Source organism: Dermacentor albipictus, chromosome 5 (assembly GCF_038994185.2).
Source record: "Dermacentor albipictus isolate Rhodes 1998 colony chromosome 5, USDA_Dalb.pri_finalv2, whole genome shotgun sequence".
Classification (NCBI taxonomy): Eukaryota; Metazoa; Arthropoda; class Arachnida; order Ixodida; family Ixodidae; genus Dermacentor; species Dermacentor albipictus.
Genome location: NC_091825.1, coordinates 29,263,041 through 29,277,602, shown reverse-complemented (window position 1 = coordinate 29,277,602; position 14,562 = coordinate 29,263,041). Strand labels below are relative to the sequence as shown.

The 14,562-nt window shown below is 46.9% G+C and overlaps 1 protein-coding gene across 3 annotated transcripts in view; it reads right to left on the bottom strand.

Moving 5' to 3' along the window:
- The window catches only part of LOC139060413 (palmitoyltransferase ZDHHC20-B-like), a 35,517-nt gene extending 21,180 nt beyond the window's left edge, over positions 1-14,337 (bottom strand). For all 3 annotated transcript variants that reach the window (XM_070539524.1, XM_070539523.1, XM_070539525.1), the window contains exons 1-2: positions 13,889-14,337; positions 4,880-5,237 (exon numbers count right to left, since the gene is read on the bottom strand). In XM_070539524.1, coding sequence (XP_070395625.1) covers positions 4,880-5,237; positions 13,889-14,331 — 801 coding nt within the window. In that variant the 5' untranslated portion in view covers positions 14,332-14,337. The remainder of the gene's footprint in view (positions 1-4,879; positions 5,238-13,888) is intronic.
- Between the last annotated feature and the right edge of the window lie 225 nt (positions 14,338-14,562).

Below are 14,562 nucleotides of genomic sequence, written 5' to 3'. Positions count from 1 at the left end.
GTCCTTGCCACCACGTGGATGGATCCAGGTGCTTCGCAGACTTGTAGCGCGAAGTGAACACGGACACCAACCGTGCCAACTCCAACACCAACCCAACCAACACCGCCAACACCAACCGTACCAACTCGTCCAACTGTCTATCTTTTTGCTTCGCAGACTCCCAAATTCCTTCTTTTGAGGAAACTTTTAAAAGGAGCCGCATCGCAAGAGAAGCTCTGCGGGAAGCTCTGTTTATTTTTTTAACATTTTAAATGCGTTAAAGAAAAGAACACCTGCCTTTTTTCGAAATTTTAAATGTTTTCTTTCGGACCCTTACGTCTCTAGTGTGGACTACCGGGGCCTTAGCAAGCTCACTCGCAAGAAAGCATACCGTCTGCCGCGCATAGACGATGCGATTGACAGTCGACAGGTGCAGAATTCTTTTGATCTTTCGATGGGCAAGTACCCATGGCAGACTCCGATTTCCCGAAGGCAGCTTTCGTCACACCAGGCGGCTTAGACAAATTTAACGTAATGTATTTTGGACTTGGTAATGCACCCGCAACTATTGAGCGCATGATTGACACAGTTGTGCACTGCTTGAAGTGGCACAGTGCTTGTGCTATCTTGACGACGTTGTTATTTTTGCACCTGACATCACCGCGCACCTTCAAAGGCTGCCGTGTGCGTTAACGCGTTTACTAAACGCTGGCCTACAACTAAACGTAAAGAAGTGCCGATTCGCAGCTCGGCAGCTGACAATTCTAGATTGCTTCATATCCAAGGATGGAATTTTCCCCGACCCAGCCAAACTTCGGGCCGTCGCCGAATATCGCAAGCCAACGTCGGTCAAAGAATTGCGCAGTTTCATCGGTCTGTGTTTCTACATCAAGCACCTGATGCGCAATTTCGCCGGTATCATATCTCCCCTGACGAATATACTTGGAAGCAACGGTCCCCTCAATTCGTGGTCGTCCGAGTGCGACGAGGCCTTCACAAAGCTCCGTCGTTTGCTAACGTGTCCGCCAATTTCGCGCCCTTACGAGCCGACAGCCCCTACCGAGGTGCACACAGATGCCAGCGGTGTAGGCGTCGGCGCTGTTCTTGCCCAGCGCAAACAAGGATTTCCTGACTATGTCATGGCTTACGCACGCTTACGAAAGCTGAGACAAATTACTCTGTGATAGAAAAAGAATTCCTGACCATCATTTTCGCTCTTACTAAATTCCGGCTTTGTTTGTATGGCCGTCCATTTCATGTAGTCACGGACCACAATGCGCTATGTTGGTTGTCGTCCTTGAAAGATCCCTCAGGCCGGCAAAGGGCCTCGAGCGGCTAGTCGCACTGTAATTTTGCGTGTATGCACGGGCTTCTTTCATGCTCGGAAAAACACTTTATGTAATGCATATTGAGCAACGGGAAGCTGTATCTGGAGTTTTCATGTTGCTCAACAACGTTGCCATTGACATTGTTCATTTATTTATATTATTTGAGAAGTTGATTCATTATTTGTACTATTTGTGCAATGAGGCGGAATGCAAAAGGTAATCCGAGTATCTCCAAGCGACGGTAAAATACATTACTTTGGTTCTGTCCTCGTATATGGCAGTTGCATGTTTTAAAATCTTGGTGCATGTAGTTGACTGCAGACTCAGTATGTTGATGAATATGATAAATATGGATAAAATGCAGGCCCACTCAGAAATACAAAGCCATACACATAACCTCGACGTTTCGGCCGGGGTCTATGACGACCTAACCCTGGCCACAAATCTGACATTAAATATTTGTTTTTGTTTTCCACTTGCGCCTGCACATCTTGCGAATTACTAAATGCCTTATACGAAGAACTATGTGATATACATATATATATATATAGGTGCATGTGATGTATGTATGTATGTATGTATGTATGTATGTATGTATGTATGTATGTATGTATGTATGTATGTATGTATGTATGTATGTATGTATGTATGTATGTATGTATGTATGTATGTATGTATGTATGTATGTATGTATGTATGTATGTATGTATGTATGTATGTATGTATGTATGTATGTATGTATGTATGTATGTATGTATGTATGTATGTGTGTATGTATGTATGTATGTATGTATGTATGTATGTATGTATGTATGTATGTATGTATGTATGTATGTATGTATGTATGTATGTATGTATGTATGTATGTATGTATGTATGTATGTATGTATGTATGTATGTATGTATGTATGTATGTATGTATGTATGTACACTGGGACGTACGTACGAAAGCAACCTTATTTTCGAGTGTTTCGGCGGGACTCAGCCAGTGCCACACCCCCGCCGAAACGTCGAAACAAACATGTTTTCGGTAAGTCTTCCTTCAAGTAAATGTTTATGACCCGTTCCTAATTTTCGAGTAAAGCCTGCTTGTACGACAGATAATTTCAGCATACAGTTCACAAGTGAATCAGGTCGCATGAAAATTTTTTCATTTGCGGATGTGTTTCGTCCTGTATTTGGTCTTTCCCAGCACCAATAACGCTACCTTGGATCTCTCACTGCGGTGACTGGATACGACCACTTTTTCCGAATTCCTCCGGAACTGCAAATTTGCGCCTAGGGAAATGCCACAGACCACTATCCCTACTTCTCATCCTAATCAGCGGGAGGTGCTTATTCTTGGGAATTGTAAATCAAGGGCTCTATAACGTAAAACTATTCCAATATGCTTTTATTCCAATCCCGTGACGTCAAAGTTGCGTAACCGCCTACGCAAGCATCGGGCGGTGACCTTCAGGGTTGTCTGAACAGACCAATGAAACGCTTTCCTCGATCATAGGAGGTCATAGGAGGTTGTTTGCTTGAAAAACGAACATTGCCTACACTGAGTGGCTTGCTTGTCTAATTGGCTGACGAGAGGCGAGGAGCACACTCAAGTGAAGAGAGATTCGATGGGGCCGAGCCAGTGTGGCACTGAAAATCGATAACCGGCTGAATAGCGTGGTGCCGGCGTCTGCGATTGGCCCGCTTTCCCTTACTTAGCTTGCGGTGGCTGGTCGAAAATCGCGGTGGCATGCAGTGGAAGCTTAAGAATCACGCTAAAACGGATCCTCAGCAAAGAAGCGTTTTTGAAATCAAACACTTTTCTCCATCATAGGAGGACATAGGAGGCTGTTTGCTCGAAAAACGAACATTGCCTACACTGAGCGGCTTGTCTTGTCTAGTTGGCTGACAAGAGGCGAGGAGCACACTCAAGTGAAGAAAAATTCTATGGGGCCGAGACAGTGGGGCACTGAAAATAGATAATCGGATGAAGAGAGTGTTGCCGGTGCAATTGGTCCGCTTTCCCTTACTTAGCTTGCGGTGGCTGGTCGAAAATCTTGGTGGCATGCAGCGGAAGCTTAAAAATGACGCTAAAACGGATCCTCAGCAAAGAAGCGTAGCAGAACGAGGACGTAAACGTGCCGAAAGTGCTCGAAAACGTTTCACGACCACGCAGAAAGCTTTATTACACGCAAATAAACTCGTGCTCTCCGGCCGGTGCGAGTAGCCAGTGACTGAGTGATTGGCGGCAGCCATCTTTTATACCTTTATGAACAGGGCAGCCTGCGGCTATTCAGAAGAAAATTCAGCTTTGTTCAGCATATTATTGCATCTTTACCACGTATAGGGCACTTTAATGCGGAGAGTTGCCGCGGTTTTCTGACGACGCGTGACAGGCAGGTGAAGTGGGTGCAGCCCGAAAATTCTTGACCAATAGCCGAGGGCTAATGGGGAAAAGGCGCTGAATTACAAATAACAGTTTTATTTTGTTCGGTCAAATCATGCATAATCGGTGTGGCACGTCATATCAGGTGGGCAGCTATCGCGGTTTTCGTGACGTCGCGTGACAGACAGGCAAAGGGTGGTCCAAAAAAGTTTTGGAGCAATCGCGGAGGGCTGATTGCGCAATTGGAATAGAAAAGTTTGAAATAGCTTTACGATATAGGCACCCCTACATTCGTCCGGACGCTGCTGAACAACATGTCACAGTACCACGAAACTGTCCCTAAAACTGCGCGCAAACATATAACACGATATGTCGAGAAAGGAGAAAACAATCCTGCTATTTCTCCTAATATTTGAACGTAGGGCAGACTAATATGCCTTTAATGAATGAGAGCACGACCGGCCACCGAGATCCCGCACTATAAGCGTGAGCTCAAGAAGCTGATCGAATTGGCTTGGCTGTGACCTTCTTTGCGGCCACTTTAGTTTTGTAGTCTACATAACTCATATGAGCAAATTTTGATGGCAATCTATCTCCCCCATCAGTCAGAATTTCGGAAATCATCAGTTAAGAAGTGCCCGATCTCTGCGTGCGGAACAAAACTTCCAGCAAGAACGAACTCTGCATAGCGCATATGTTGGAATAACGAAAAACGAAGACAACAGTAACTTCAAGAAAACAACATGTGTGTTCAACCAGAGTACACTGATAGGTGGTGAAGGTATGCCGGCACAATCAGTCATCTAAAACAAGTGGACCTTATTGCTTTGAACGTAGTCCCGCCATCATTTCACCACCCTAGTTTCTCTTGCTCACCTCGACAAAGTAGTCTATAACCGTTTTTCCTAAAAGAAGCAGTTGCTGTAATCACTCAGCAAGAATGTCCATCAGCTAACGTTTCAATGCCACGTAATTACAAATTAGGCAATTAATGCACTTTTCAACTTTGGAAAGGTAGGTCCAGGCTTCGCGAAGTCTCCACAGGCTCTGTCGGCGCAAGAAACGAGAAAACCAAACGTGGACAGAAAGAGCACCGAAGTTTCTCGAAATCTCTCTTTGCCTGTCCTTATGGCGGCAGTACAAGTTGAAGTGCACATTTAGTGGCGCGAATGAAGCCGTCTTAACCACTTGTCCTGCTCACCTCGGCGAAATTTCTGGGCCTGCCCAGGTCGAATGAGTCGCCATCTTCCTTGAAAGTCGGCGCTCGGGACGACTCCAAGGTGGTGCAATTGCGCGACACCCAGGTGATGTGCACGCAGAGGAAGCAGCCGACCGCAAGGAATGCAGCCGCTCCGACAGTCACCAGGAACATCGTGTGCAGCGACTGTGACAGCAGGCGGTGGTGCCTGCTCTGACGCCACATGTAGACGGACACGCTGAAGAATACGTAGACAGACAGGAGGGCGATGTAAAACAGCGTGAGCAGGAAGAACTTGTACGTATTGAAACAGACGCAGTTGTTGAACCAAGGGCAGTGGTGGTCCATCTTCAGGATGCATCTGTGAATGACCACGCGGCATTGCAGACAAGAGATTTTCGCGGTGCGGTAACACACACCAACACAGATGAAAAATGTAGTACACACCGAAATAATTGAGAGGCTGTGGTTTACTATCTTCCTAAAACGAACGTTCATAATAGCTACAAAGACCTATGTCACTGAAATATCAGTGAAAAAGAAAAAAAAGCGCGTGTGATCGAGCGTGAAACCGTTGGCAGCAAGAGAATGCCGTCAATTCGAAACTTGAGTAAGCCTCTAATTGGACCATTTATCTCTACCGAGAAGCTACAAGTTGGTTGAGGTGTCTGCGTCGTACCTGAGTTCTGAGCAGCCGCAGTACGTTTCCCTTCCTTCCCCTTGCCCCCACTTCACTTCCCACTTCGGGGATCACACCCAGAAATTCCGGACATCACTTCTAGTTCACCATTTTCCCACCACGTGGCGCACGGACCTTCAAGAATTAAAATTCGCACGATGACGCACACTGTGTAGTGGAAAAAACCAAAATATGTCAATAAAAACAGCGAAACCGGGATAGCACCTTTCACAATCGAGCGTGAACCAATAATCACCGATTTATAACCGCAACGCAGACGACAAGCGTGCAGCTGCTCAACTGTGAATCATCAGTTTTGTCGTAATTTATCGGCGTATTCAAGTTGTTCTGTACTACTTCAAGACGATGGAATCTCCAAAGGGCGTTCTGCATTTGCTCAAATCCTATGCCTCTCCGATATGGTTCGGCCGATTGCATTGTCGTCTGCTTCCCCGGGTTTCTTAAAGAAAGCAAGACCGCCATTTTGTTGTCGTAGTTTGCTGGATCTGAAAAATCTAATTAAAAAAATACTACAGGCGTATGAAATGGAGAAGATGGTCGCGGGCTTCAAATTATGCAGACACAGGCTTTACGCCCCTAATTTCTCTTGGCCGAAATATTTTATTTTCTTATGCACATGCAGCGCTACCGAGACCGCCCTCGCCTGTCTTGTACGTGTTGGTGAAAGCGTAATGAGGAAGAATAGATTGATTTACACGACCGTGAAACATCCCTAGTTGCCTCACTGGTTATGCTGGTCTCAAGATTTATATAAAGTCTTGGTTTAAAAACGGCGTATTGATGCCATTCATAGCAGAAACAAAAGAAACAAAAGCATCTTTGCATTGTAAAGTACGTTAAAGGGCCCCTCGCATGGCACCATCGAAAATTTCAATTACACGCTGAAAGTTTTCTTTTACTTATGTGAAGGAGGAACCGTAAAGGTCTGGAAGTGTTTTTTCTGTGGTGAGTACTTGTTTACCGCAAGGATAATCTATGCCCCTCATCAGACGATGTTTTGTCGAACTATGCATTACACTGAAAGCTGTAAGGTGCACGGAAGGCAACGTTTTATGAATTTTTGGGGGGAAATTACTGAATAATTGGAAGAGTTGCAAGATATTGAACTATGCAGATGCCGGGCCGTCAGAAGGCCCATATCACTGTCAAGGCAGGCACTCTCCTCCGCACACTCTGACAGATATATATATATATATATATATATATATATATATATATATATATATATATATATATATATATATATATATATATATATATATATATATATATATATATATACGTATGTATAACTGGCCCACGGCGGCTCGCAGCGATGGCACCGCATCCCCCGCGGCGAGCAAACCTTGCAGACTGCTGCATCGAACGAAGATCAGCGGAGAGGGCAACGTCCTAGTCACCAAGGTCTTCCGGGAACCCGGAGGACCTAAACCTGGCTGGCTTCCCGCACGTATACTTCGCGAAGATGCGGCAGACTGCGTGGTGGAACCTCCGAGTTGTTGAGGTATGCAGGAATGAGAAGGCATTAAACCATTCCCGGAGGCACACTTGGTCCGGTCTTCTTCCCCGATCTCGTTCTGGGGAGTGCACACAGCAGGTAGCCCGAAGGTGCAGCCGCATGCTTACTGTCATGCCACTGCACAGAGACCAGGGTCAGCCTCCACAGGTGCGCAGGTAACAGGATGGGAAGAATGCAGACTATCATGATCGTTGCTCGAAGAGTGCTGCTTCCACTGCAGTTGACAACTGGCCTCGAGCACCCGCGATTTCGTGGTAACACCGGGCACCATCCACCAGGTCCTCTCGAGCCAGTCTACAGTGTGGAAGTCCCCGCATTACATCGCCGAGGGACGCAGCCACACACGGAGGTGATGTCGACGCAATCGGGTTGATGTCACCCACGCCGGTAGCATCCTTCTGCAATGACGGCACCGAGAGCTGCCGCAGCGCGCAGCAGACAAAAACGCCCCCAAGTCTCATGCCAGACCCGATGACGGTGACAGAAGAGGAGCCAGCGGAAACGCTTCTCAGCGAACGCCAGAGCTGCGTCTCGCACCGTGGAGATAGTCACGCATCAGGCCAGGCAGGCGTCGCTACTGGCTGTGGTACGGGCGCTGCCCGCCTTCCGCACGATCATGGTCCGTCCCGGAAGGCAGCTGGGGTCCTACGTTGTTCGCCAATGTGGGAACGGCGCGGTCCCTGTTCGGAATGGCCTGCTGAGGTGCCAACATGCGAAATTTCGCCAGCCAGGTGCAACAGCGGCGTCGACCTTTCCTGGACAGCCACCGTCATCCTCTAGCCAAACGGCGCCGCTAAGTCTACTGTGTGCGGAGGACAATACGCCGCGTCCGCGACTTTCCGTCGCGGGATTGCCGAGATGAGTTCGAGGAACCAGGCTTTGTGACTGAACACGCCACCGCCGAACTGGTCTGCCGCTCCTGAGGGAATGTATCTGGTGGCAAAGTCCCACGCACTCTTCAGGACGCAAGACAATGGACAACCGGCGGCCACGCCGGGGGGGGGGGGGGTCAGCTTGGGGAATAAGAGGCGCCTCCTTTGGTCAAGACGTAAACCCCGAGTTGTGTGAAGCCCGTCTGGCCTCGCTGGGGGTAGTGAAAGCTGTGCGTACGTGTGTGTGTAATCCATCTCGCTCAAAGGCGGCTCGGCTTCGATGACTGGTCGAACGGTTCTCTCACCTAGGGATCTAGGGAGAACGGAGTGTTTATAAGCAGCTGTTTGTCGGCTGCTAGGGCATGCTCGTCAGTGAGCTCTGTGATCGTGCTCGTGAGCAGTGTGCTCGTGCTCTGTGCTACGTGTTGGGAGCTTCATGCTCGTATACTGTATGCTTCGTCTTGCGTGCTCCATTTGGGAGTCACACTAGATTGCCGGATGTCTCTTGATCTAATGTAAAAAGATGTAAATAAATCCTGCTCGCCTAGCCCTGTCTCCAGCGTTCCTCCCTACGACCTACAACCCCTACAACTGGTGGCAGCGGCGAGATCGTCCGACACCCCCGACATCCCAAAGTCCACGCCAGTAGGCTCGAGTCCTGGCCGGCCGCGCCCAAGAGCGCCCAGTGGAGCCTCGAACCACCACTCGCGCTCTCCAGTCCCTTCGTCCTCTCCTTCTTCGACAGCTGGCTCCGTTGCCAGAGTTTCGATGATGCCGGTGGCTCCGATAATGATTATGGCAGAATTCCCATAATATATATATATATATATATATATATATATATATATATATATATATATATATATATATATATATATATATATATATATACGTGAAACATGTCTGCTTTATTAACCTTTCGGACTGTGGGCCAGCCTTCGTCCACTATTTAAGAGTGCGAAGTTTCACGCTGTCACGCACTATACCACATCTTGGAGCATTGCGCATTGCTAACAACTACTAACAACAAATTGTCACTGCCAAGTGCGACAAACATTTTAAACAACAACGATGAACACCAAGAACCATTTTTCATGTAACACACTTTTCGTGCCACGCTGAAAACGAACGTGGGTAAAATTTGCTTTACCATAAATGCACAATCGCACGATTTTGTTATTGTTATGACTAGTCTGATGATCCAATTTTATCGGTTAAGGCGGTATAAATTCTGTTTTTAAGTAATTTTGTCTGCTGGCTCAATCTTCTCGGTATAACCATGCTGCGTGATCAGAAATGCGTAGCTATTTCTTTCGTGTTTGGATGCACCTGCAGCAGCTCGTGGGATCGAATCACTGAGAATTAAATGGACAGAAAATTGTTCGATAATCATTGTACAAGTTCCTTCTTAAATTAATTTCCCAAATACTTCCACACACCCAAGCCCTTCAAAAGGATGGTTGGGAAAGTAATTTTGTACCATACATCCGAGCGACAAATTATTGCCTGTTATTTAAAGGCCCGTCTCGTTCAGTGTGTTGTAAACACATCAATACATATTATTCACTCGCAATCGTCAACTCATTTTTTCCTTCAGCACAGCATGGTACTGGTCCATAAGGACCAGCACATAAGCCTCAAACTTAATGTCATAAATGGATATAATTTTCCCCAATTATTTGCTCAGAATATGTTCTTGCTGATTGTTAACTGTTCTCTGTGAGTGGTTGCATTCTGGCGTACCGCAAGCTCTATTCTACGGCCTCTTTCACGTTTCGTATTGTCACGTTGTTGTGACGGTGAAGCCTTTAGCAGCTAAGGCGTCAAACAAAGAATAAACTTTTTATCTGGAAACACAACTCTTAATTTATTGAGCAGTACATTGATAGAGGCTCGCCGCAATCATTGTACTTTGAGTCGTTGGTCGTTGAAAATGTGATCTACGATGAAATGCATCGGTTCTTAATACTAAACTTTATACATGCGTCATTGTACACTCCTGCGCGTGGGGGACAAACAACATTTAAAGAGTGCTCGTTTGTTATAACAAAAAGTCACGGTTTCACCCGAAAGGGGAAGCATCGATTGCGATAGCAAGTTATTACACGGCTATGCAGCCTAAGTATAGTAGCTTTATCGGCCATATAAACTTGTGAACAATCTCTACTAATTAAATTAACAAGCATAGTATGACGCACGTACAAGCAAACGTGAACACATTGCACTCGATGACCGCGGACACTCACTGTCAAAGCGCTGGCGTGAGGGGGCGTAGCGTCAGCAGGGAGCCAATTGACCTTCGTGCTGCCTCTAGCTTCAACGCGAACTAAGCGGCGAGACAACAGTGCATACGAAGCTATCAGCCCTCAGTGGAAACAGACTTGTGTTCCCCACTGCGGATCCTTTTCAGGATAGGGCCCGCGCGAACGCGCTCAGCCGCACCATATACGCAGCCGCCACCGGAGTAGAACGACCCCTCCCCCTACTCCGGTGCCTTGCGCGCGATGGAAGATGGTGCGCTTCCTCTCCGCCTTCCTTCCTTGTGCACGTGAGATCAAGCCACGATCCTCGGCTGATGCCCCCACGCTTTCACTGGCACGCACAGCATGCGTGGCCACGATGGTATCGCACTTGGGCTTTATACGGGGCACCACGGTGACGCTGGCGACTACGGTGGAAATGCGCCTGGTGTGTCCATATAATTGCTATCGCAGTAACTACAATGTCCTAGTGCAGGGATCAATTATGGGACCAGGGTCTTTACGGGGTGGTCGCTCTACAATTAACGCTAACTGCAAGGCTAACAGATGGCAGAGCGAGGCTGATTTATTTATCAATTCGTCCAGCTGTCACTACTTTCGCACAGGACTTGCCTCAAATGAAGGAATAATTTGAATAATTATAAGTGGTAACATAGGCGCTGCCATTGCTGCGATCTGTAGATGAATTTTTATATTGTTTGTACGTCTAGTTTAAGACGTCCTTATGGCGTAGATAATTGTGCGTTATAAGAATGAATTGCCATGTACGCGGTTTTCCCAAACAACGCAAGGCAGTTAGTCTCTGCCAACATGCGTAATCCTTGCGAATTCTTGCGATTCAACACATTATTTTGTTGAATATTGCCAGTTTACTAACTGAAAAGCAATTTAAAGTAAATAAAGACTAAGGTTAGGCGAATCCTTGCATTATCCATCCTTTAAGGCTGGATGAATCACGGTACTTGGAGGTTCCGTATCTCCTTCTGCACTGGTGGCCACTATGTGTCACACATTTTTTTGAGCAATTTTGCGCGGACGTGGCAAAAATAAAAACGCCGAAAAGCTGGGGTGTGGCTGAATCTATCCCTCTACTGAGCCACTTTATGCTAGTTAATTTTAGACTGGACATTTTTGCTACATACTACCACTTTACTGAAGCCACTGCGATGTCCTTGACAGAGGAGGAGGAGGAGGAAGTAAACTTTTACTCTAGAAAGAGTAATTCAGCGGTCGGGCCGGATGTTTTCATCTTCTATTGGTTGATGACGATCTCCGGCCTGCATGGTTGGCGCCCCTATTGCAGGGCACCACTGAGCGTGGCTGCTCATCGGGCATGATCCACCAGCCTCCGTTGGAGGCTAGGGTCGCCACTGGAGAGCACGCTCTCCCACTGCTCCGCACTCGGATTTTCTATTTTGTGGAATTACTTATTCGTATTGCATTCCCATGTGATGTGATAAAGTGTGGGTATTGCACCACACGACGGGCATATGTCCCTGTATTGACTTGGGAACATTTTGCATAGTATATGTAAATTTGGGAAAGTTCCTGTCTGCAGCTTTCGCCAGTAAACTGCCTGTTGTTGAGTGAGTGTATTGTGGGGCGGTGGATATGTGATCCTCGTCCCTCTATGGTAATTTAGTATGTCAGAGTACGTTGGGATCACTGTCATGAAATCCTCAGGATCTCTGTTTAGGTCCGCTCGGTTTGCATGCTCGCGAGCGATCCTATCAACCCTTTGGTTGCCCTCAATCTCAGTGTGCCCAGGTACCAAAAAGATGGTGTGTCTAATGTGTTTATTCTGTTGGCCAGCGCGGAGGAAGATTTGGAGCGCTTTTTGACCAATTCTGCCGTTAATGTAGTTTCGGCATGCTTCCTTGGAGTCTGTTAGAATTATGAGGGATCTATTTGTGTGGTAGCCCTCCACAGCTGCTAAAGCAACAGCCATTTCCTCTCCCTCGATTACCGTACAATCCCGTGCCGACGCACAAGCGATTTTCCTATAGTCCAGAACGTTCGACGCGCCGTGTTCAGTGAGCAATGGTGAAGTCGTAGTTTTTCTTCCTTATATGCCTTGAAGCTAATAACATGCACATTTCTTTTGGCTGGTTGTTGAACTGTCTCTATGAAAAAAAAAAACGCCACATTGCCGACTCTACTTTAAGTCAGTATTCAGTAACTCCATGTACGAGAATTTACCAGAAAATCCAGAAGGAATCTACCGATAGAGTGTCGTCCCTAACTTGTGCTGAAACTTAAAAAAAAAAATGTGCTAGTGCCACGCATTTGGACCGAACCAAGGTAAAGTTGTTTGCTTTTTCTTAGAGCAAACCAGACTGACGGGCGACTAGCCGCCCGGCACTTTTTGCGGCATTTGACGGGCTTCTTTCAGGCTTGGAAAAATCTTTTATGTAGCATGTATTGAGCAACATTAAGCTGCATCGGGAATTCTTCAGAATGGTCCAGAATTTTCTAATTGATTCTTTAGCCCAGAGTATAGTATTTGAGAAGCTGATTATCAAAAAAAGAACTAATTGCGTAATTATGCGAAATACGAGAGATAGTCTGACTTCATCCAGGCGATGGCAAACAACATTACCTCGTTCTGTCCAGCTACTAGGCACTCGCACTTTTTTAAGTTTTGGCACAAATTTCGAGAGACACCCTGTGCATAATCTTTGTTTTCTTTGAGGAAAGTCAGCCCCATCTTGAAATAACTTTTTTGACACGTTTATTGACAGTGCTTCCGTGATATTGATTGCAGGGGACGTACACTAGCGTCATAGTTTCCTATAGCAGCTTTTGTCAGGAAACTCCTTGCTGCCAGTCCCAACAGCGCAGCAGAATAGAGAACAGCTCAAACGTAAGTGATGCTCCCATCTTTGATATCGATAACTGGACAATGCCTATATTCGGCTCGGGAAAGGTAATGTCTATATATGGCGGTTGAAAAAGTAAAAAAAAAATAACGAACTTGGGGAACAGATTTCTATCGCCAGCTGAACGATCGTGATCGCAGTGTCTATAAACCTTAACAATGCAGGAAACAAAGCGGGATATTCTGGATGATTCTGTACGCCGTACGCTTAAGGCACGCGCGTCGAGTTTGCGTGATTTTGGAGAGAAAGACCTCTTTGCTTATTTAACTTGGGTGAGGCCTATCCGAGGTCTAGCTGGTTGTAATCACCTCAAGACAAAAAAAAATAAAAAATAAAAAAACGGGTGGAAAAGTGCCGACGATGAAGATGACAAGATCGACGTAATTGCTCGTGGAATTCGATATGAATAAGATACAAGACGAAGTGAATAGCGATCACGAAATGTACACAAAGAAGAAATATAGCAATACATTCAACAATTACTCATCGAATCATAAATCGCTATATACTTCAAGCTTGTCTTTCTTAGCGTCGACAATTAGTTTACCTTTCTCTTTTGTTAGTAGGATATTTTTTTGCGATTGGCCCGGCCGGCCTTAGTATGCCTAAGACTATACGGTTGTCTGAATCCTGAAGTCTCTAAGTAGAATAATTTTTTTTTTGTGTCTGAATACAGGTGCCTTTTGTATAAACATTTAGACCGCGCCGATTTGGTCTGTCTGCCATGCACCGACCTCCCTAAGTGATCCGCGACCCGCTCAGGCCACGTCCCCCGGTTCACCTTTCGCAGGTCGAGCAGTGGTGGCATCGGTCGGGCTTAATCCTCTGGCACGGGTCGCAGTAGTTGACGCCGCCGCCGGGGACTCGCGTGAGGACGCCCCGCTTGGTCGCCATGGCTTCGAAGAGGGCCTCCCGGCGGGTCGGGTTCCGGGCAGCGCGCGCCAGTTCCCGGCGCTCGTCGTCGCCGATGTGGAAGTAGGGCGGCACGGGAGCCGGGGCCGTGAACGTAGTCTGCGCGAACGACCAGAGGCAGAAGAAGAGCAGCAGATGGAACACTGTGGCCAGTGCGAGGCACAGGGCGTCCTCCTTCACGACCGCACCGCAGAAGACGAACACGTAGGCGTAGTACGCCTCGGCGAACAGCGAAAGAGCGAAGACGACCGGAGTCCACAAGCAAACGGACTTGACCGCTCGAAACACGGCTCCGAGCAGTGAGCCTAACATTCTTCTTTTTCCTCGTGTGGCGGTTTCGCTACGGCGCACGTGGGCACCGATTGCAGCATGCGATTTTGAGAATGACGACGGCTAACGGGACTACTGGATGAAATAGAATGGCAATAATGTACCACGAATCCAGTAACGAAATAATAAAGTACCTCCAGCTGTGCAACTCGTACCAGTATATATGTCAAGATGTTCTACATTCTTCAAAACTAGTTTGCCAAGGTATAACCA